This window comes from Ascaphus truei (assembly GCF_040206685.1).
Source record: "Ascaphus truei isolate aAscTru1 chromosome 20 unlocalized genomic scaffold, aAscTru1.hap1 SUPER_20_unloc_2, whole genome shotgun sequence".
NCBI lineage: Eukaryota > Metazoa > Chordata > Amphibia > Anura > Ascaphidae > Ascaphus > Ascaphus truei.
Window position 1 is genome coordinate 258,220 of NW_027453858.1, and position 26,393 is coordinate 284,612.

At 45.0% G+C, this 26,393-nt stretch overlaps 1 protein-coding gene across 1 annotated transcript in view; it reads right to left on the reverse strand.

Annotated features, from left to right (window-relative positions):
* Positions 1 to 1,710: 1,710 nt before the first annotated feature.
* LOC142474712 (HLA class II histocompatibility antigen, DP alpha 1 chain-like) overlaps positions 1,711 to 26,393 on the reverse strand; it is a 69,684-nt gene continuing 45,001 nt past the window's right edge. The window contains exon 4 of the mRNA XM_075580897.1: positions 1,711 to 2,201. Coding sequence (XP_075437012.1) covers positions 2,050 to 2,201 — 152 coding nt within the window. The 3' untranslated portion in view covers positions 1,711 to 2,049. The remainder of the gene's footprint in view (positions 2,202 to 26,393) is intronic.

The following is a 26,393-nucleotide window of genomic DNA, read 5'->3' on the forward strand; positions in this document are numbered from 1 at the left end:
GAACCTGACTTGAAAAATGAAGGCTTATTCAAGCAAATACATGTTTAAAAACCAAACAATCCTCCCACGCGTTTCACACTGCTGGGGGGCTTTCTCAAGGAGGTTTAGAAGGTTGTCAAGAATGAATATCCAATAGGCCTCATGCTGATGTAATAAACTCGTCCTATCACCTCCCTTGGATTATAATTTGACATGGTCAATGGAGGTGCATCTAAAGTTTTTGCGGGTGCCCAGTGGACAATGTGTTTAGATAAAGGATGCATTGTGTCCCTGTGTTCAATTAATCTCATATGTTCAAGTATCTGCACTTTTAGAGGTCTTGTGGTGAATCCAACATATTATTTGTTACACTCACAGGTAAGTAGGTATATAACAAAATTCGTATTACTGTACAGTACGTCATGAAATAATTGGTAGTATCCCTTTAATAAAGGAAAGGACCCCTGGTTCTATTTGCTGTGGTGGGTCTCCGAAACATGCTTGGAGAGATGATATTGCCTAGAGTTTGTGACTTCTTGAAGACAAATTTAGGATCAAAGCAAGTGATGGTTTTTAATGAGTGGGTCCAATGAAAGAATGGACCGATGTTCTCTAACAATGGAAGGAATGGTGGTGGCCAGTCTACTGTACTGGGTGATGAAATATGGGAACTCCACCTGTCAGGCGTTACCAACCAGGTCTGCCGTTGTGATTGTTATCAGTGGTCTTTTTTATCATGATACATGATACTGTGATAGATGATACTGTGTTTGACATAAGTACAGGCACAAATGACAACAGAAGTAAAGGATACAGAAGTAGGATGAGTCTCCTACCCAGTAATGAAATAACCATAAACCAGTTTAATTTCTCTCCATTCACAAAAGAGTTGGCAAACAAGCACAACCTGCTAACCACCCCCAGTGCACATCTGCAGAGTCCCACGCTACTGTACTAATAAAATAATAGAACCATATAGCAGGGCGCAAAAGAAGAAAAAACACACTATTAGTATAAACTTAAAAATGATTAATATGTATAATAAGTATAAGATAAAAATAATACACTTACATAATAAAACAGGATCACAATAAATCCAATCTAGGTACAGATGGATAGATTTATTGTGATCCTGTTTTATTATGTAAGTATTATTTTTATCTTATGCTTATTATAAATATTAATCATTTTTAAGTTTATACTAATAGTGTGTTTTTTCTTCTTTTGCGCCCTGCTATATGGTGCTATTGCTTCGGTTGTTTGCCCCGCTGACCACGGGAGAGTGCGGAGCTGCAGAGAGAATTGTATTCACAATTTTGGGACATTACAAGATTTTTGGGACCGCGCGCACTATTTTTAGTAATAAAATAATGTTCTGAAATGTCAACTTTTCCCTGGAGAAAAGGAATCTGATAATGTGTGTGGGAAATGATGGAAAACAATAACAGAAATCCTAACCATGATCTTGTGCCTGGAATATTTCATACTATGATATTTCAGCGCTGCAGCTGATAGCACAAGATGTAACGATTCTTTTCCTGAAACAATTTAGCCCAGTGGTTCCGGACCTGTAGTAGGTGTATGGCCAGTGTAACACAAGGGCCACACATGTGAGTACGAACAAAGAGAAAACAAATCACAATATTTACAGTTAACTAACGTTAGGGTGTTGGGGTGAGGACGAGACAAAATATTAATTATAGAGACAGACACTGCGGCACTTTGCAGATATCTAGTGGAATTTGAAATATTACTTTATTAGGGTGTCACTGAATGAAATACAGTTTTGATCAAAAGAAGTGAAGCTGTAAAACGAAAGTGAAATATATATATATATATATATATATATATATATATATACACTTTATTAAAAGCACAGCTCCTGTATAATGGAGCAGCACGGTAGGGAGCAGGGGATTGTACAGAGTAAGGAAAGTAATAGCTGTGAAGTATTTGGGAGGTCAGCGATGACCCCTCCCCTGTACAGGTCAGCGATGACCCCACCCCCTGTGCAGGTCAGCGATGACCCCAGCCCCTGTATAGATCAGCGATGACCCCACCCCCTGCAGATCAGCGCTTGCCCCTCCCCTGTGCAGCACTTTGCTTCATCCCTTTAATAGTCAGCACAGCCCCGATAATGATCCCGATGATCCCGACGGCCAGTCCCACGGCACAGACCAATTTCTGAGACGTCTCTGAGAGGGGAGAGGGGGCCTCGGCTCCTGTGGGAGGAGAATCAGGGGACATGTGTAACACAAAGAGACACAGTAACTAACAGGGACACATCTGGGAAACTCAGGGGAATGTGTAACACAAAGAGACACACACAGTAACTAACAGGGACACATCTGGGAAACTCAGGGGAATGTGTAACACAAAGAGACACACAGTAACTAACAGGGACACATCTGGGAAACTCAGGGGAATGTGTAACACAGAGAGACACACAGTAACTAACAGGGTCACATCTGGGAAACTCAGGGGAATGTGTAACACAAAGAGACACACAGTAACTAACAGGGTCACATCTGGGAAACTCAGGGGAATGTGTAACACAAAGAGACACAGTAACTAACAGGGTCACATCTGGGAAACTCAGGGGAATGTGTAACACAAGAGAGACACACAGTAACAAACAGGGTCACATCTGGGAAACTCAGGGGAATGTGTAACACAAAGACACACACAGTAACTAACAGGGACACATCTGGGAAACTCAGGGGAATGTGTAACACAAAGAGAGACACACACAGTAACTAACAGGGTCACATCTGGGAAACTCAGGGGAATGTGTAACACAAAGAGACACACAGTAACTAACAGGGTCACATCTGGGAAACTCAGGGGAATGTGTAACACAAAGAGACACACAGTAACTAACAGGGTCACATCTGGGAAACTCAGGGGAATGTGTAACACAAAGAGAGACACACACAGTAACTAACAGGGACACATCTGGGAAACTCAGGGGAATATGTAACACAAAGAGAGACACATACAGTAACTAACAGGGTCACATCTGGGAAACTCAGGGGAATGTGTAACACAAAGACACACAGTAACTAACAGGGTCACATCTGGGAAACTCAGGGGAATGTGTAACACAAAGAGACACAGTAACTAACAGGGTCACATCTGGGAAACTCAGGGGAATGTGTAACACAAAGAGACACACACAGTAACTAACAGGGTCACATCTGGGAAACTCAGGGGAATGTGTAACACAAAGACACACACAGTAACTAACAGGGTCACATCTGGGAAACTCAGGGGAATGTGTAACACAAAGAGACACAGTAACTAACAGGGTCACATCTGGGAAACTCAGGGGAATGTGTAACACAAAGAGACACACAGTAACTAACAGGGTCACATCTGGGAAACTCAGGGGAATGTGTAACACAAAGAGACACACACAGTAACTAACAGGGACACATCTGGGAAACTCAGGGGAATGTGTAACACAAAGAGACAAAGTAACTAACAGGGTCACATCTGGGAAACTCAGGGGAATGTGTAACACAAAGAGACACACAGTAACTAACAGGGACACATCTGGGAAACTCAGGGGAATGTGTAACACAAAGAGACACACACAGTAACTAACAGGGACACATCTGGGAAACTCAGGGGAATGTGTAACACAAAGAGAGACACACAGTAACTAACAGGGACACATCTGGGAAACTCAGGGGAATGTGTAACACAGAGAGACACACAGTAACTAACAGGGTCACATCTGGGAAACTCAGGGGAATGTGTAACACAAAGAGACACACAGTAACTAACAGGGTCACATCTGGGAAACCCAGGGGAATGTGTAACACAAAGAGAGACACAGTAACTAACAGGGTCACATCTGGGAAACTCAGCGGACATGTGTAACACAAAGAGACACACACAGTAACTAACAGGGACACATCTGGGAAACTCAGGGGAATGTGTAACACAGAGACACACACAGTAACTAACAGGGACACATCTGGGAAACTCAGGGGAATGTGTAACACAAAGAGAGACACACACAGTAACTAACAGGGTCACATCTGGGAAACTCAGGGGAATGTGTAACACAAAGAGACACACAGTAACTAACAGGGACACATCTGGGAAACTCAGGGGAATGTGTAACACAAAGAGACACACACAGTAACTAACAGGGACACATCTGGGAAACTCAGGGGAATGTGTAACACAAAGAGACACAGTAACTAACAGGGACACATCTGGGAAACTCAGAGGAATGTGTAACACAAAGAGACACACACAGTAACTAACAGGGTCACATCTGGGAAACTCAGGGGAATGTGTAACACAAAGACACACAGTAACTAACAGGGTCACATCTGGGAAACTCGGGAATGTGTAACACAAAGAGACACACAGTAACTAACAGGGACACATCTGGGAAACTCAGGGGAATGTGTAACACAAAGAGAGACACAGTAACTAACAGGGACACATGGGAAACTCAGGGGAATGTGTAACACAAAGAGACACACAGTAACTAACAGGGACACATCTGGGAAACTCAGGGGAATGTGTAACACAAAGAGACACACACAGTAACTAACAGGGTCACATCTGGGAAACTCAGGGGAATGTGTAACACAAAGACACACAGTAACTAACAGGGTCACATCTGGGAAACTCGGGAATGTGTAACACAAAGACACACACAGTAACTAACAGGGACACATCTGGGAAACTCAGGGGAATGTGTAACACAAAGAGAGACACAGTAACTAACAGGGACACATGGGAAACTCAGGGGAATGTGTAACACAAGAGAGACACACAGTAACAAACAGGGTCACATCTGGGAAACTCAGGGGAATGTGTAACACAAAGACACACACAGTAACTAACAGGGACACATCTGGGAAACTCAGGGGAATGTGTAACACAAAGAGACACACACAGTAACTAACAGGGTCACATCTGGGAAACTCAGGGGAATGTGTAACACAAAGAGAGACACACACAGTAACTAACAGGGTCACATCTGGGAAACTCAGGGGAATGTGTAACACAAAGACACACAGTAACTAACAGGGACACATCTGGGAAACTCAGGGGAATGTGTAACACAAAGAGACACACAGTAACTAACAGGGACACATCTGGGAAACTCAGGGGAATGTGTAACACAAAGAGACACACAGTAACTAACAGGGACACATCTGGGAAACTCAGGGGAATGTGTAACACAGAGAGACACAGTAACTAACAGGGACACATCTGGGAAACCCAGGGGAATGTGTAACACAAAGAGACACACAGTAACTAACAGGGACACATCTGGGAAACTCAGGGGAATGTGTAACACAAAGAGACACACAGTAACTAACAGGGACACATCTGGGAAACTCAGGGGAATGTGTAACACAAAGAGACACACAGTAACTAACAGGGACACATCTGGGAAACTCAGCGGACATGTGTAACACAAAGAGACACAATAACTAACAGGGTCACATCTGGGAAACTCAGGGGAATGTGTAACACAAAGACACACAGTAACTAACAGGGTCACATCTGGGAAACCCAGGGGAATGTGTAACACAAAGAGAGACACAGTAACTAACAGGGTCACATCTGGGAAACTCAGGGGAATGTGTAACACAAAGACACACACAGTAACTAACAGGGACACATCTGGGAAACTCAGGGGAATGTGTAACACAAAGAGAGACACACAGTAACTAACAGGGACACATCTGGGAAACTCAGAGGAATGTGTAACACAAAGAGACACACACAGTAACTAACAGGGTCACATCTGGGAAACTCAGGGGAATGTGTAACACAAAGACACACAGTAACTAACAGGGTCACATCTGGGAAACTCGGGAATGTGTAACACAAAGAGACACATACAGTAACTAACAGGGTCACATCTGGGAAACTCAGGGGAATGTGTAACACAAAGAGACACACAGTAACTAACAGGGACACATATGGGAAACTCAGGGGAATGTGTAACACAAGAGAGACACACAGTAACAAACAGGGACACATCTGGGAAACTCAGGGGAATGTGTAACACAAAGACACACACAGTAACTAAAAGGGACACATCTGGGAAACTCAGGGGAATGTGTAACACAAAGAGAGACACAGTAACTAACAGGGACACATCTGGGAAACTCAGGGGAATGTGTAACACAAAGACACACACAGTAACTAACAGGGACACATCTGGGAAACTCAGGGGAATGTGTAACACAAAGAGAGACACAGTAACTAACAGGGACACATCTGGGAAACTCAGGGGAATGTGTAACACAAAGAGACACACAGTAACTAACAGGGTCACATCTGGGAAACTCAGGGGAATGTGTAACACAAAGAGACACACAGTAACTAACAGGGTCACATCTGGGAAACTCAGGGGAATGTGTAACACAGAGAGACACACAGTAACTAACAGGGACACATCTGGGAAACTCAGGGGAATGTGTAACACAAAGAGACACACAGTAACTAACAGGGTCACATCTGGGATACTCAGGGGAATGTGTAACACAGAGAGACACAGTAACTAACAGGGTCACATCTGGGAAACTCAGGGGAATGTGTAACACAGAGAGACACACAGTAACTAACAGGGTCACATCTGGAAAACTCAGGGGAATGTGTAACACAAAGAGAGACACAGTAACTATCAGGGACACATCTGGGAAACTCAGGGGAATGTGTAACACAGAGAGAGACACACACAGTAACTAACAGGGACACATCTGGGAAACTCAGGGACATGTGTAACACAAAGAGACACACAGTAACTAACAGGGTCACATCTGGGAAACTCAGGGGAATGTGTAACACAAAGAGAGACACAGTAACTAACAGGGACACATCTGGGAAACTCAGGGGAATGTGTAACACAGAGAGAGACACACACAGTAACTAACAGGGACACATCTGGGAAACTCAGGGACATGTGTAACACAAAGAGAGACACACACAGTAACTAACATGGTCACATCTGGGAAACTCAGGGGAATGTGTAACACAAAGACACACACAGTAACTAACAGGGTCACATCTGGGAAACTCAGGGGAATGTGTAACACAAAGAGAGACACACACAGTAACTAACAGGGTCACATCTGGGAAACTCAGGGGAATGTGTAACACAAAGACACACAGTAACTAACAGGGTCACATCTGGGAAACTCGGGAATGTGTAACACAAAGAGACACATACAGTAACTAACAGGGTCACATCTGGGAAACTCAGGGGAATGTGTAACACAAAGAGACACACACAGTAACTAACAGGGACACATATGGGAAACTCAGGGGAATGTGTAACACAAGAGAGACACACAGTAACAAACAGGGTCACATCTGGGAAACTCAGGGGTATGTGTAACACAAAGACACACACAGTAACTAACAGGGACACATCTGGGAAACTCAGGGGAATGTGTAACACAAAGAGAGACACAGTAACTAACAGGGACACATCTGGGAAACTCAGGGGAATGTGTAACACAAAGAGAGACACACACAGTAACTAACAGGGTCACATCTGGGAAACTCAGGGGAATGTGTAACACAAAGACACACACACAGTAACTAACAGGGTCACATCTGGGAAACTCAGGGGAATGTGTAACACAAAGAGACACACAGTAACTAACAGGGTCACATCTGGGAAACTCAGGGGAATGTGTAACACAAAGAGGCACACAGTAACTAACAGGGTCACATCTGGGAAACTCAGGGGAATGTGTAACACAAAGAGAGACACACACAATAACTAACAGGGTCACATCTGGGAAACTCAGGGGAATGTGTAACACAAAGACACACACAGTAACTAACAGGGACACATCTGGGAAACTCAGGGGAATGTGTAACACAAAGACACACAGTAACTAACAGGGACACATCTGGGAAACTCAGGGGAATGTGTAACACAAAGAGACACACAGTAACTAACAGGGTCACATCTGGGAAACTCAGGGGAATGTGTGACACAAAGAGACACAGTAACTAACAGGGACACATCTGGGAAACTCAGAGGAATGTGTAACACAGAGAGACACACAGTAACTAACAGGGACACATCTGGGAAACTCAGAGGAATGTGTAACACAAAGAGAGACACACACAGTAACTAACAGGGTCACATCTGGGAAACTCAGGGGAATGTGTAACACAAAGAGACACACAGTAACTAACAGGGACACATCTGGGAAACTCAGGGGAATGTGTAACACAAAGAGACACACACAGTAACTAACAGGGTCACATCTGGGAAACTCAGGGGTATGTGTAACACAAAGACACACAGTAACTAACAGGGACACATCTGGGAAACTCGGGAATGTGTAACACAAAGAGACACATACAGTAACTAACAGGGTCACATCTGGGAAACTCAGGGGAATGTGTAACACAGAGAGACACACACAGCAACTAACAGGGACACATCTGGGAAACTCAGAGGAATGTGTAACACAAAGAGAGACACACACAGTAACTAACAGGGTCACATCTGGGAAACTCAGGGGAATGTGTAACACAAAGAGACACACAGTAACTAACAGGGTCACATCTGGGAAACTCAGGGGAATGTGTAACACAGAGAGACACACACAGTAACTAACAGGGTCACATCTGGGAAACTCAGGGGAATGTGTAACACAAAGACACACACAGTAACTAACAGGGACACATCTGGGAAACTCAGGGGAATGTGTAACACAAAGACACACACAGTAACTAACAGGGACACATCTGGGAAACTCAGGGGAATGTGTAACACAAAGAGACACACACAGTAACTAACAGGGACACATCTGGGAAACTCAGGGGAATGTGTAACACAGAGAGACACACAGTAACTAACAGGGTCACATCTGGGAAACTCAGGGGAATGTGTAACACAGAGAGACACACAGTAACTAACAGGGTCACATCTGGGAAACCCAGGGGAATGTGTAACACAAAGAGACACACAGTAACTAACAGGGTCACATCTGGGAAACTCAGGGGAATGTGTAACACAAAGAGACACACAGTAACTAACAGGGTCACATCTGGGAAACTCAGGGGAATGTGTAACACAAAGAGACACAGTAACTAACAGGGTCACATCTGGGAAACTCAGGGGAATGTGTAACACAAAGACACACACAGTAACTAACAGGGACACATCTGGGAAACTCAGGGGAATGTGTAACACAAAGACACACACAGTAACTAACAGGGACACATCTGGGAAACTCAGGGGAATGTGTAACACAAAGACACACACAGTAACTAACAGGGACACATCTGGGAAACTCAGGGGAATGTGTAACACAGAGAGACACAGTAACTAACAGGGTCACATCTGGGAAACTCAGGGGAATGTGTAACACAAAGAGACACACAGTAACTAACAGGGTCACATCTGGGAAATTCAGGGGAATGTGTAACACAGAGAGAGACACAGTAACTAACAGGGACACATCTGGGAAACTCAGGGGAATGTGTAAAACAAAGAGACACACAGTAACTAACAGGGACACATCTGGGAAACTCAGGGGAATGTGTAACACAAAGAGACACACACAGTAACTAACAGGGTCACATCTGGGAAACTCAGGGGAATGTGTAACACAAAGACACACACAGTAACTAACAGGGTCACATCTGGGAAACTCAGAGGAATGTGTAACACAGAGAGAGACACAGTAACTAACAGGGACACATCTGGGAAACTCAGGGGAATGTGTAACACAAAGAGACACACAGTAACTAACAGGGACACATCTGGGAAACTCAGGGGAATGTGTAAAACAAAGAGACACACAGTAACTAACAGGGACACATCTGGGAAACTCAGGGGAATGTGTAACACAAAGACACACACAGTAACTAACAGGGACACATCTGGGAAACTCAGGGGAATGTGTAAAACAAAGAGACACACAGTAACTAACAGGGTCACATCTGGGAAACTCAGAGGAATGTGTAAAACAAAGAGACACACAGTAACTAACAGGGACACATCTGGGAAACTCAGAGGAATGTGTAACACAAAGAGAGACACATACAGTAACTAACAGGGTCACATCTGGGAAACTCAGGGGAATGTGTAACACAGAGAGACACAGTAACTAACAGGGTCACATCTGGGAAACTCAGGGGAATGTGTAACACAAAGACACACACAGTAACTAACAGGGTCATCTGGGAAACTCAGGGGAATGTGTAACACAGAGAGACACAGTAACTAACAGGGTCACATCTGGGAAACTCAGAGGAATGTGTAACACAAAGAGAGACACACACAGTAACTAACAGGGTCACATCTGGGAAACTCAGGGGAATGTGTAACACAAAGAGACACACAGTAACTAACAGGGACACATCTGGGAAACTCAGAGGAATGTGTAACACAAAGAGAGACACACACAGTAACTAACAGGGTCACATCTGGGAAACTCAGGGGAATGTGTAACACAAAGAGACACACAGTAACTAACAGGGACACATCTGGGAAACTCAGGGGAATGTGTAACACAAAGAGACACAATAACTAACAGGGACACATCTGGGAAACTCAGGGGAATGTGTAACACAAAGAGACACACACAGTAACTAACAGGGACACATCTGGGAAACTCAGGGGAATGTGTAACACAAAGACACACACAGTAACTAACAGGGACACATCTGGGAAACTCAGGGGAATGTGTAACACAGAGAGACACACACAGTAACTAACAGGGACACATCTGGGAAACTCAGGGGAATGTGTAACACAGAGAGACACACACAGTAACTAACAGGGACACATCTGGGAAACTCAGGGGAATGTGTAACACAGAGAGACACACACAGTAACTAACAGGGACACATCTGGGAAACTCAGGGGAATGTGTAACACAAAGACACACACAGTAACTAACAGGGACACATCTGGGAAACTCAGGGGAATGTGTAACACAAAGAGACACACACAGTAACTAACAGGGACACATCTGGGAAACTCAGGGGAATGTGTAACACAGAGAGACACACAGTAACTAACAGGGTCACATCTGGGAAACTCAGGGGAATGTGTAACACAGAGAGACACACAGTAACTAACAGGGTCACATCTGGGAAACCCAGGGGAATGTGTAACACAAAGAGACACACAGTAACTAACAGGGTCACATCTGGGAAACTCAGGGGAATGTGTAACACAAAGAGACACACAGTAACTAACAGGGTCACATCTGGGAAACTCAGGGGAATGTGTAACACAAAGAGACACAGTAACTAACAGGGTCACATCTGGGAAACTCAGGGGAATGTGTAACACAAAGACACACACAGTAACTAACAGGGACACATCTGGGAAACTCAGGGGAATGTGTAACACAAAGACAAACACAGTAACTAACAGGGACACATCTGGGAAACTCAGGGGAATGTGTAACACAAAGACACACACAGTAACTAACAGGGACACATCTGGGAAACTCAGGGGAATGTGTAACACAGAGAGACACAGTAACTAACAGGGTCACATCTGGGAAACTCAGGGGAATGTGTAACACAAAGAGACACACAGTAACTAACAGGGTCACATCTGGGAAATTCAGGGGAATGTGTAACACAGAGAGAGACACAGTAACTAACAGGGACACATCTGGGAAACTCAGGGGAATGTGTAAAACAAAGAGACACACAGTAACTAACAGGGACACATCTGGGAAACTCAGGGGAATGTGTAACACAAAGAGACACACACAGTAACTAACAGGGTCACATCTGGGAAACTCAGGGGAATGTGTAACACAAAGACACACACAGTAACTAACAGGGTCACATCTGGGAAACTCAGAGGAATGTGTAACACAGAGAGAGACACAGTAACTAACAGGGACACATCTGGGAAACTCAGGGGAATGTGTAACACAAAGAGACACACAGTAACTAACAGGGACACATCTGGGAAACTCAGGGGAATGTGTAAAACAAAGAGACACACAGTAACTAACAGGGACACATCTGGGAAACTCAGGGGAATGTGTAACACAAAGACACACACAGTAACTAACAGGGACACATCTGGGAAACTCAGGGGAATGTGTAAAACAAAGAGACACACAGTAACTAACAGGGACACATCTGGGAAACTCAGGGGAATGTGTAACACAAAGAGACACACAGTAACTAACAGGGACACATCTGGGAAACTCAGGGGAATGTGTAAAACAAAGAGACACACAGTAACTAACAGGGACACATCTGGGAAACTCAGGGGAATGTGTAACACAAAGACACACACAGTAACTAACAGGGACACATCTGGGAAACTCAGGGGAATGTGTAAAACAAAGAGACACACAGTAACTAACAGGGACACATCTGGGAAACTCAGGGGAATGTGTAACACAAAGAGACACACAGTAACTAACAGGGACACATCTGGGAAACTCAGGGGAATGTGTAACACAAAGAGACACACACAGTAACTAACAGGGTCACATCTGGGAAACTCAGAGGAATGTGTAAAACAAAGAGACACACAGTAACTAACAGGGACACATCTGGGAAACTCAGAGGAATGTGTAACACAAAGAGAGACACATACAGTAACTAACAGGGTCACATCTGGGAAACTCAGGGGAATGTGTAACACAGAGAGACACAGTAACTAACAGGGTCACATCTGGGAAACTCAGGGGAATGTGTAACACAAAGACACACACAGTAACTAACAGGGTCACATCTGGGAAACTCAGGGGAATGTGTAACACAGAGAGACACAGTAACTAACAGGGTCACATCTGGGAAACTCAGAGGAATGTGTAACACAAAGAGAGACACACACAGTAACTAACAGGGTCACATCTGGGAAACTCAGGGGAATGTGTAACACAAAGAGACACACAGTAACTAACAGGGACACATCTGGGAAACTCAGAGGAATGTGTAACACAAAGAGAGACACACACAGTAACTAACAGGGTCACATCTGGGAAACTCAGGGGAATGTGTAACACAAAGAGACACACAGTAACTAACAGGGACACATCTGGGAAACTCAGGGGAATGTGTAACACAAAGAGACACAATAACTAACAGGGACACATCTGGGAAACTCAGGGGAATGTGTAACACAAAGAGACACACACAGTAACTAACAGGGACACATCTGGGAAACTCAGGGGAATGTGTAACACAAAGACATACACAGTAACTAACAGGGACACATCTGGGAAACTCAGGGGAATGTGTAACACAGAGAGACACACACAGTAACTAACAGGGACACATCTGGGAAACTCAGGGGAATGTGTAACACAGAGAGACACACACAGTAACTAACAGGGACACATCTGGGAAACTCAGGGGAATGTGTAACACAGAGACACACACAGTAACTAACAGGGACACATCTGGGAAACTCAGAGGAATGTGTAACACAAAGAGAGACACACACAGTAACTAACAGGGTCACATCTGGGAAACTCAGGGGAATGTGTAACACAAAGAGACACACAGTAACTAACAGGGACACATCTGGGAAACTCAGGGGAATGTGTAACACAAAGAGACACAGTAACTAACAGGGACACATCTGGGAAACTCAGGGGAATGTGTAACACAAAGAGACACACACAGTAACTAACAGGGACACATCTGGGAAACTCAGGGGAATGTGTAACACAGAGAGAGACATACAGTAACTAACAGGGTCACATCTGGGAAACTCAGGGGAATGTGTAACACAGAGAGACACACAGTAACTAACAGGGTCACATCTGGGAAACTCAGGGGAATGTGTAACACAAAGACACACAGTAACTAACAGGGACACATCTGGGAAACTCAGGGGAATGTGTAACACAAAGACACACAGTAACTAACAGGGACACATCTGGGAAACTCAGGGGAATGTGTAACACAAAGAGACACACAGTAACTAACAGGGACACATCTGGGAAACTCAGGGGAATGTGTAACACAAAGACACACACAGTAACTAACAGGGACACATCTGGGAAACTCAGGGGAATGTGTAACACAAAGAGACACAGTAACTAACAGGGACACATCTGGGAAACTCAGGGGAATGTGTAACACAGAGAGAGACACACACAGTAACTAACAGGGACACATCTGGGAAACTCAGGGGAATGTGTAACACAAAGAGACACACAGTAACTAACAGGGACACATCTGGGAAACTCAGGGGAATGTGTAACACAAAGAGACACACACAGTAACTAACAGGGACACATCTGGGAAACTCAGGGGAATGTGTAACACAAAGAGACACAGTAACTAACAGGGACACATCTGGGAAACTCAGGGGAATGTGTAACACAAAGAGAGACACACACAGTAACTAACAGGGTCACATCTGGGAAACTCGGGAATGTGTAACACAAAGAGACACACACAGTAACTAACAGGGACACATCTGGGAAACTCAGGGGAATGTGTAACACAAAGAGACACACAGTAACTAACAGGGACACATCTGGGAAACTCAGGGGAATGTGTAACACAAAGAGACACACAGTAACTAACAGGGACACATCTGGGAAACTCAGGGGAATGTGTAACACAAAGAGACACACACAGTAACTAACAGGGACACATCTGGGAAACTCAGGGGAATGTGTAACACAGAGAGACACAGTAACTAACAGGGACACATCTGGGAAACCCAGGGGAATGTGTAACACAAAGAGACACACAGTAACTAACAGGGACACATCTGGGAAACTCAGGGGAATGTGTAACACAAAGAGACACACAGTAACTAACAGGGACACATCTGGGAAACTCAGGGGAATGTGTAACACAAAGAGACACACAGTAACTAACAGGGACACATCTGGGAAACTCAGCGGACATGTGTAACACAAAGAGACACAATAACTAACAGGGTCACATCTGGGAAACTCAGGGGAATGTGTAACACAAAGACACACAGTAACTAACAGGGTCACATCTGGGAAACCCAGGGGAATGTGTAACACAAAGAGAGACACAGTAACTAACAGGGTCACATCTGGGAAACTCAGGGGAATGTGTAACACAAAGACACACACAGTAACTAACAGGGACACATCTGGGAAACTCAGGGGAATGTGTAACACAAAGAGAGACACACAGTAACCAACAGGGACACATCTGGGAAACTCAGAGGAATGTGTAACACAAAGAGACACACACAGTAACTAACAGGGTCACATCTGGGAAACTCAGGGGAATGTGTAACACAAAGACACACAGTAACTAACAGGGTCACATCTGGGAAACTCGGGAATGTGTAACACAAAGAGACACATACAGTAACTAACAGGGTCACATCTGGGAAACTCAGGGGAATGTGTAACACAAAGAGACACACAGTAACTAACAGGGACACATCTGGGAAACTCAGGGGAATGTGTAACACAAAGACACACACAGTAACTAACAGGGACACATATGGGAAACTCAGGGGAATGTGTAACACAAGAGAGACACACAGTAACAAACAGGGACACATCTGGGAAACTCAGGGGAATGTGTAACACAAAGACACACACAGTAACTAAAAGGGACACATCTGGGAAACTCAGGGGAATGTGTAACACAAAGAGAGACACACACAGTAACTAACAGGGACACATCTGGGAAACTCAGGGGAATGTGTAACACAAAGACACACACAGTAACTAACAGGGACACATCTGGGAAACTCAGGGGAATGTGTAACACAAAGAGAGACACAGTAACTAACAGGGACACATCTGGGAAACTCAGGGGAATGTGTAACACAAAGAGACACACAGTAACTAACAGGGACACATCTGGGATACTCAGGGGAATGTGTAACACAGAGAGACACAGTAACTAACAGGGTCACATCTGGGAAACTCAGGGGAATGTGTAACACAGAGAGACACACACAGTAACTAACAGGGTCACATCTGGGAAACTCAGGGGAATGTGTAACACAGAGAGACACACAGTAACTAACAGGGACACATCTGGGAAACTCAGGGGAATGTGTAACACAAAGAGACACACAGTAACTAACAGGGTCACATCTGGGACACTCAGGGGAATGTGTAACACAAAGAGACACACAGTAACTAACAGGGTCACATCTGGGAAACTCAGGGAAATGTGTAACACAAAGAGAGACACAGTAACTAACAGGGACACATCTGGGAAACTCAGGGGAATATGTAACACAAAGAGAGACACATACAGTAACTAACAGGGACACATCTGGGAAACTCAGGGGAATGTGTAACACAAAGAGACACACAGTAACTAACAGGGTCACATCTGGGACACTCAGGGGAATGTGTAACACAAAGAGACACACAGTAACTAACAGGGTCACATCTGGGAAACTCAGGGGAATGTGTAACACAAAGAGACACACACAGTAACTAACAGGGACACATCTGGGAAACTCAGGGGAATATGTAACACAAAGAGAGACACATACAGTAACTAACAGGGTCACATCTGGGAAACTCAGGGGAATGTGTAACACAAAGACACACAGTAACTAACAGGGTCACATCTGGGAAACTCAGGGGAATGTGTAACACAAAGGGACACAGTAACTAACAGGGTCACATCTGGGAAACTCAGGGGAATGTGTAACACAAAGAGAGACACAGTAACTAACAGGGACACATCTGGGAAACTCAGGGGAATGTGTAACACAAAGAGACACACACAGTAACTAACAGGGACACATCTGGGAAACTCAGGGGAATGTGTAACACAAAGAGAGACACATACAGTAACTAACAGGGTCACATCTGGGAAACTCAGGGGAATGTGTAACACAAAGACACACAGTAACTAACAGGGTCACATCTGGGAAACTCAGGGGAATGTGTAACACAAAGAGACACAGTAACTAACAGGGTCACATCTGGGAAACTCAGGGGAATGTGTAACACAAAGAGACACACAGTAACTAACAGGGACACATCTGGGAAACTCAGGGGAATGTGTAACACAAAGAGACACATCCAGTAACTAACAGGGACACATCTGGGAAACTCAGGGGAATGTGTAACACAAAGAGAGACACACACAGTAACTAACAGGGACACATCTGGGAAACTCAGGGGAATGTGTAACACAAAGAGAGACACACACAGTAACTAACAGGGTCACATCTGGGAAGCTCAGGGGAATGTGTAACACAAAGAGAGACACACAGTAACTAACAGGGACACATCTGGGAAACTCAGAGGAATGTGTAACACAAAGAGACACACACAGTAACTAACAGGGTCACATCTGGGAAACTCAGGGGAATGTGTAACACAAAGAGACACACAGTAACTAACAGGGACACATCTGGGAAACTCAGGGGAATGTGTAACACAAGAGAGACACACAGTAACAAACAGGGTCACATCTGGGAAACTCAGGGGAATGTGTAACACAAAGACACACAGTAACTAACAGGGACACATCTGGGAAACTCAGGGGAATGTGTAACACAAAGAGACACACAGTAACTAACAGGGTCACATCTGGGAAACTCAGGGGAATGTGTAACACAAAGAGAGACACAGTAACTAACAGGGACACATCTGGGAAACTCAGGGGAATGTGTAACACAGAGAGAGACACAGTAACTAACATGGTCACATCTGGGAAACTCAGGGGAATGTGTAACACAAAGACACACACAGTAACTAACAGGGTCACATCTGGGAAACTCAGGGGAATGTGTAACACAAAGAGAGACACACACAGTAACTAACAGGGTCACATCTGGGAAACTCAGGGGAATGTGTAACACAAAGACACACAGTAACTAACAGGGTCACATCTGGGAAACTCGGGAATGTGTAACACAAAGAGACACATACAGTAACTAACAGGGTCACATCTGGGAAACTCAGGGGAATGTGTAACACAAAGAGACACACACAGTAACTAACAGGGACACATATGGGAAACTCAGGGGAATGTGTAACACAAGAGAGACACACAGTAACAAACAGGGTCACATCTGGGAAACTCAGGGGTATGTGTAACACAAAGACACACACAGTAACTAACAGGGACACATCTGGGAAACTCAGGGGAATGTGTAACACAAAGAGAGACACAGTAACTAACAGGGACACATCTGGGAAACTCAGGGGAATGTGTAACACAAAGAGAGACACACACAGTAACTAACAGGGTCACATCTGGGAAACTCAGGGGAATGTGTAACACAAAGACACACACACAGTAACTAACAGGGTCACATCTGGGAAACTCAGGGGAATGTGTAACACAAAGAGACACACAGTAACTAACAGGGTCACATCTGGGAAACTCAGGGGAATGTGTAACACAAAGAGGCACACAGTAACTAACAGGGTCACATCTGGGAAACTCAGGGGAATGTGTAACACAAAGAGAGACACACACAATAACTAACAGGGTCACATCTGGGAAACTCAGGGGAATGTGTAACACAAAGACACACACAGTAACTAACAGGGACACATCTGGGAAACTCAGGGGAATGTGTAACACAAAGACACACAGTAACTAACAGGGACACATCTGGGAAACTCAGGGGAATGTGTAACACAAAGAGACACACAGTAACTAACAGGGTCACATCTGGGAAACTCAGGGGAATGTGTGACACAAAGAGACACAGTAACTAACAGGGACACATCTGGGAAACTCAGAGGAATGTGTAACACAGAGAGACACACACAGCAACTAACAGGGACACATCTGGGAAACTCAGAGGAATGTGTAACACAAAGAGAGACACACACAGTAACTAACAGGGACACATCTGGGAAACTCAGGGGAATGTGTAACACAAAGAGACACAGTAACTAACAGGGTCACATCTGGGAAACTCAGGGGAATGTGTAACACAAAGAGACACACAGTAACTAACAGGGACACATCTGGGAAACTCAGGGGAATGTGTAACACAAAGAGACACACACAGTAACTAACAGGGTCACATCTGGGAAACTCAGGGGTATGTGTAACACAAAGACACACAGTAACTAACAGGGACACATCTGGGAAACTCGGGAATGTGTAACACAAAGAGACACATACAGTAACTAACAGGGTCACATCTGGGAAACTCAGGGGAATGTGTAACACAAAGACACACACAGTAACTAACAGGGACACATCTGGGAAACTCAGGGGAATGTGTAACACAAAGACACACACAGTAACTAACAGGGACACATCTGGGAAACTCAGGGGAATGTGTAACACAAAGAGACACACACAGTAACTAACAGGGACACATCTGGGAAACTCAGGGGAATGTGTAACACAGAGAGACACACAGTAACTAACAGGGTCACATCTGGGAAACTCAGGGGAATGTGTAACACAGAGAGACACACAGTAACTAACAGGGTCACATCTGGGAAACCCAGGGGAATGTGTAACACAAAGAGACACACAGTAACTAACAGGGTCACATCTGGGAAACTCAGGGGAATGTGTAACACAAAGAGACACAGTAACTAACAGGGTCACATCTGGGAAACTCAGGGGAATGTGTAACACAAAGAGACACACAGTAACTAACAGGGTCACATCTGGGAAACTCAGGGGAATGTGTAACACAAAGAGACACAGTAACTAACAGGGTCACATCTGGGAAACTCAGGGGAATGTGTAACACAAAGACACACACAGTAACTAACAGGGACACATCTGGGAAACTCAGGGGAATGTGTAACACAGAGAGACACAGTAACTAACAGGGTCACATCTGGGAAACTCAGGGGAATGTGTAACACAAAGAGAGACACACACAATAACTAACAGGGTCACATCTGGGAAACTCAGGGGAATGTGTAACACAAAGACACACACAGTAACTAACAGGGACACATCTGGGAAACTCAGGGGAATGTGTAACACAAAGACACACAGTAACTAACAGGGACACATCTGGGAAACTCAGGGGAATGTGTAACACAAAGAGACACACAGTAACTAACAGGGTCACATCTGGGAAACTCAGGGGAATGTGTGACACAAAGAGACACAGTAACTAACAGGGACACATCTGGGAAACTCAGAGGAATGTGTAACACAGAGAGACACACACAGCAACTAACAGGGACACATCTGGGAAACTCAGAGGAATGTGTAACACAAAGAGAGACACACACAGTAACTAACAGGGACACATCTGGGAAACTCAGGGGAATGTGTAACACAAAGAGACACAGTAACTAACAGGGTCACATCTGGGAAACTCAGGGGAATGTGTAACACAAAGAGACACACAGTAACTAACAGGGACACATCTGGGAAACTCAGGGGAATGTGTAACACAAAGAGACACACACAGTAACTAACAGGGTCACATCTGGGAAACTCAGGGGTATGTGTAACACAAAGACACACAGTAACTAACAGGGACACATCTGGGAAACTCGGGAATGTGTAACACAAAGAGACACATACAGTAACTAACAGGGTCACATCTGGGAAACTCAGGGGAATGTGTAACACAAAGACACACACAGTAACTAACAGGGACACATCTGGGAAACTCAGGGGAATGTGTAACACAAAGACACACACAGTAACTAACAGGGACACATCTGGGAAACTCAGGGGAATGTGTAACACAAAGAGACACACACAGTAACTAACAGGGACACATCTGGGAAACTCAGGGGAATGTGTAACACAGAGAGACACACAGTAACTAACAGGGTCACATCTGGGAAACTCAGGGGAATGTGTAACACAGAGAGACACACAGTAACTAACAGGGTCACATCTGGGAAACCCAGGGGAATGTGTAACACAAAGAGACACACAGTAACTAACAGGGTCACATCTGGGAAACTCAGGGGAATGTGTAACACAAAGAGACACAGTAACTAACAGGGTCACATCTGGGAAACTCAGGGGAATGTGTAACACAAAGAGACACACAGTAACTAACAGGGTCACATCTGGGAAACTCAGGGGAATGTGTAACACAAAGAGACACAGTAACTAACAGGGTCACATCTGGGAAACTCAGGGGAATGTGTAACACAAAGACACACACAGTAACTAACAGGGACACATCTGGGAAACTCAGGGGAATGTGTAACACAGAGAGACACAGTAACTAACAGGGTCACATCTGGGAAACTCAGGGGAATGTGTAACACAAAGAGACACACAGTAACTAACAGGGTCACATCTGGGAAATTCAGGGGAATGTGTAACACAGAGAGAGACACAGTAACTAACAGGGACACATCTGGGAAACTCAGGGGAATGTGTAACACAGAGAGAGACACACACAGTAACTAACAGGGACACATCTGGGAAACTCAGGGGAATGTGTAAAACAAAGAGACACACAGTAACTAACAGGGACACATCTGGGAAACTCAGGGGAATGTGTAACACAAAGAGACACACACAGTAACTAACAGGGTCACATCTGGGAAACTCAGGGGAATGTGTAACACAAAGACACACACAGTAACTAACAGGGTCACATCTGGGAAACTCAGGGGAATGTGTAACACAGAGAGACACACACAGTAACTAACAGGGTCACATCTGGGAAACTCAGGGGAATGTGTAACACAAAGAGACACAGTAACTAACAGGGACACATCTGGGAAACTCAGGGGAATGTGTAACACAAAGAGACACACAGTAACTAACAGGGACACATCTGGGAAACTCAGGGGAATGTGTAACACAAAGAGACACACAGTAACTAACAGGGACACATCTGGGAAACTCAGGGGAATGTGTAAAACAAAGAGACACACAGTAACTAACAGGGACACATCTGGGAAACTCAGGGGAATGTGTAACACAAAGACACACACAGTAACTAACAGGGACACATCTGGGAAACTCAGGGGAATGTGTAAAACAAAGAGACACACAGTAACTAACAGGGTCACATCTGGGAAACTCAGGGGAATGTGTAACACAAAGAGACACAGTAACTAACAGGGTCACATCTGGGAAACTCAGGGGAATGTGTAACACAAAGAGACACACACAGTAACTAACAGGGACACATCTGGGAAACTCAGAGGAATGTGTAAAACAAAGAGACACACAGTAACTAACAGGGACACATCTGGGAAACTCAGAGGAATGTGTAACACAAAGAGAGACACACACAGTAACTAACAGGGTCACATCTGGGAAACTCAGGGGAATGTGTAACACAAAGACACACACAGTAACTAACAGGGACACATCTGGGAAACTCAGGGGAATGTGTAACACAAAGAGACACACAGTAACTAACAGGGACACATCTGGGAAACTCAGGGGAATGTGTAACACAAAGACACACACAGTAACTAACAGGGACACATCTGGGAAACTCAGGGGAATGTGTAAAACAAAGAGACACACAGTAACTAACAGGGTCACATCTGGGAAACTCAGGGGAATGTGTAACACAAAGAGACACAGTAACTAACAGGGTCACATCTGGGAAACTCAGGGGAATGTGTAACACAAAGAGACACACACAGTAACTAACAGGGACACATCTGGGAAACTCAGAGGAATGTGTAAAACAAAGAGACACACAGTAACTAACAGGGACACATCTGGGAAACTCAGAGGAATGTGTAACACAAAGAGAGACACACACAGTAACTAACAGGGTCACATCTGGGAAACTCAGGGGAATGTGTAACACAGAGAGACACAGTAACTAACAGGGTCACATCTGGGAAACTCAGAGGAATGTGTAACACAAAGAGAGACACACACAGTAACTAACAGGGTCACATCTGGGAAACTCAGGGGAATGTGTAACACAAAGAGACACACAGTAACTAACAGGGACACATCTGTGAAACTCAGAGGAATGTGTAACACAAAGAGAGACACACACAGTAACTAACAGGGTCACATCTGGGAAACTCAGGGGAATGTGTAACACAAAGAGACACACAGTAACTAACAGGGACACATCTGGGAAACTCAGGGGAATGTGTAACACAAAGAGACACAATAACTAACAGGGACACATCTGGGAAACTCAGGGGAATGTGTAACACAAAGAGACACACACAGTAACTAACAGGGACACATCTGGGAAACTCAGGGGAATGTGTAACACAAAGACACACACAGTAACTAACAGGGACACATCTGGGAAACTCAGGGGAATGTGTAACACAGAGAGACACACAGTAACTAACAGGGACACATCTGGGAAACTCAGGGGAATGTGTAACACAAAGACACACAGTAACTAACAGGGACACATCTGGGAAACTCGGGAATGTGTAACACAGAGAGACACAGTAACTAACAGGGACACATCTGGGAAACTCAGAGGAATGTGTAACACAAAGAGAGACACACACAGTAACTAACAGGGTCACATCTGGGAAACTCAGGGGAATGTGTAACACAAAGAGACACACAGTAACTAACAGGGACACATCTGGGAAACTCAGGGGAATGTGTAACACAAAGAGACACACACAGTAACTAACAGGGACACATCTGGGAAACTCAGGGGAATGTGTAACACAAAGACACACACAGTAACTAACAGGGACACATCTGGGAAACTCAGGGGAATGTGTAACACAGAGAGACACACAGTAACTAACAGGGACACATCTGGGAAACTCAGGGGAATGTGTAACACAAAGAGACACACACAGTAACTAACAGGGTCACATCTGGGAAACTCAGGGGAATGTGTAACACAGAGAGAGACATACACAGTAACTAACAGGGTCACATCTGGGAAACTCAGGGGAATGTGTAACACAGAGAGACACAGTAACTAACAGGGTCACATCTGGGAAACTCAGGGGAATGTGTAACACAAAGACACACAGTAACTAACAGGGACACATCTGGGAAACTCAGGGGAATGTGTAACACAAAGAGACACACAGTAACTAACAGGGACACATCTGGGAAACTCAGGGGAATGTGTAACACAAAGACACACACAGTAACTAACAGGGACACATCTGGGAAACTCAGGGGAATGTGTAACACAAAGAGACACACAGTAACTAACAGGGACACATCTGGGAAACTCAGGGGAATGTGTAACACAAAGAGAGACACAGTAACTAACAGGGACACATCTGGGAAACTCAGGGGAATGTGTAACACAGAGAGAGACACACACAGTAACTAACAGGGACACATCTGGGAAACTCAGGGAAATGTGTAACACAAAGAGAGACACAGTAACTAACAGGGACACATCTGGGAAACTCAGAGGAATGTGTAACACAAAGAGACACACACAGTAACTAACAGGGACACATCTGGGAAACTCAGGGGAATGTGTAACACAAAGACACACACAGTAACTAACAGGGACACATCTGGGAAACTCAGGGGAATGTGTAACACAGAGAGACACACAGTAACTAACAGGGACACATCTGGGAAACTCAGGGGAATGTGTAACACAAAGAGACACACACAGTAACTAACAGGGTCACATCTGGGAAACTCAGGGGAATGTGTAACACAGAGAGAGACATACAGTAACTAACAGGGTCACATCTGGGAAACTCAGGGGAATGTGTAACACAGAGAGACACAGTAACTAACAGGGTCACATCTGGGAAACTCAGGGGAATGTGTAACACAAAGACACACAGTAACTAACAGGGACACATCTGGGAAACTCAGGGGAATGTGTAACACAAAGAGACACACAGTAACTAACAGGGACACATCTGGGAAACTCAGGGGAATGTGTAACACAAAGACACACACAGTAACTAACAGGGACACATCTGGGAAACTCAGGGGAATGTGTAACACAAAGAGACACACAGTAACTAACAGGGACACATCTGGGAAACTCAGGGGAATGTGTAACACAAAGAGAGACACAGTAACTAACAGGGACACATCTGGGAAACTCAGGGGAATGTGTAACACAGAGAGAGACACACACAGTAACTAACAGGGTCACATCTGGGAAACTCAGGGAAATGTGTAACACAGAGAGACACAGTAACTAACAGGGACACATCTGGGAAACTCAGGGGAATGTGTAACACAAAGAGACACACAGTAACTAACAGGGACACATCTGGGAAACTCAGGGGAATGTGTAACACAAAGAGACACACAGTAACTAACAGGGACACATCTGGGAAACTCAGGGGAATGTGTAACACAAAGAGACACAGTAACTAACAGGGTCACATCTGGGAAACTCAGGGGAATGTGTAACACAAAGAGACACACAGTAACTAACAGGGACACATCTGGGAAACTCAGGGGAATGTGTAACACAAAGACACACACAGTAACTAACAGGGACAAATCTGGGAAACTCAGGGGAATGTGTAACACAAAGACACACACAGTAACTAACAGGGACACATCTGGGAAACTCAGGGGAATGTGTAACACAAAGAGACACAGTAACTAACAGGGTCACATCTGGGAAACTCAGGGGAATGTGTAACACAGAGAGACACACACAGTAACTAACAGGGACACATCTGGGAAACTCAGGGGAATGTGTAACACAGAGAGACACACAGTAACTAACAGGGTCACATCTGGGAAACTCAGGGTAATGTGTAACACAAAGACACACACAGTAACTGTAAGGAATGCACTACTGGCTTTGACTATTGCCTTGCAGACATGTGCAGTTGCAGGCTTCCTCTGGCAATCTATGGCACAGGTGCTGCCTCTCATTGCAGCTTCTGCCCTGTGCTACTTCATTGGAGGAATTCTCACACACCCTCCTCCTGTGATTGGATCTCCGCCCTTTATATTCTAGGCGTTGGCTCTGAACCAGCGCCGAGCATAATTATTCCTACCTCTATGTTACTGTCTCTGCCACAAACCACCCCAGGCCTCTCTCCTAGCGTTCTTACCTTCCAAGTTCCTGAGTATCCAGAGGCCTGGTCCTGGACGTCTGTGCTGAAGCGTTGTTGCCAGCACTGGCCTGCTGCTATCTCCTTGCAGTGGCCTACCCTGGACGTCTGTGCTGAAGCGTTGATGCCAGCACTGGTAACTGCTGCATTCCCTCCTAGCAGTAGCTACCCTTCCTGTCCGGTGGCCTGCCGCTATTCTCCTGTAGTGGCCTATCCTGGACGTCTGTGCTGAAGCGTTGATGCCAGCACTGGTACTGCTGCATTCCCTCCTAGCAGTGGCTACCCTTCCTTTCCTGCGGCCTGCTGCTATCTCCTTGCAGTGGCCTGCCCTGGACGTCTGTGCTGAAGCGTTAATGCCAGCACTGGCCTGCTGCTATTCTCCTGCAGTGGCCTACCCGGGACGTCTGTGCTGAAGCGTGTTGCCAGCACCGGTACCTGCTGCATTCCCTCCTAGCAGTGGCTACCCTTCCTTTCCTGCGGCTTGCTGCGATCCTCTTGCAGTGACCTGCCTTGGACTTCTGCGCTGAAGCGTTGGTTCTTCCCGACGCTGCCCTGCGG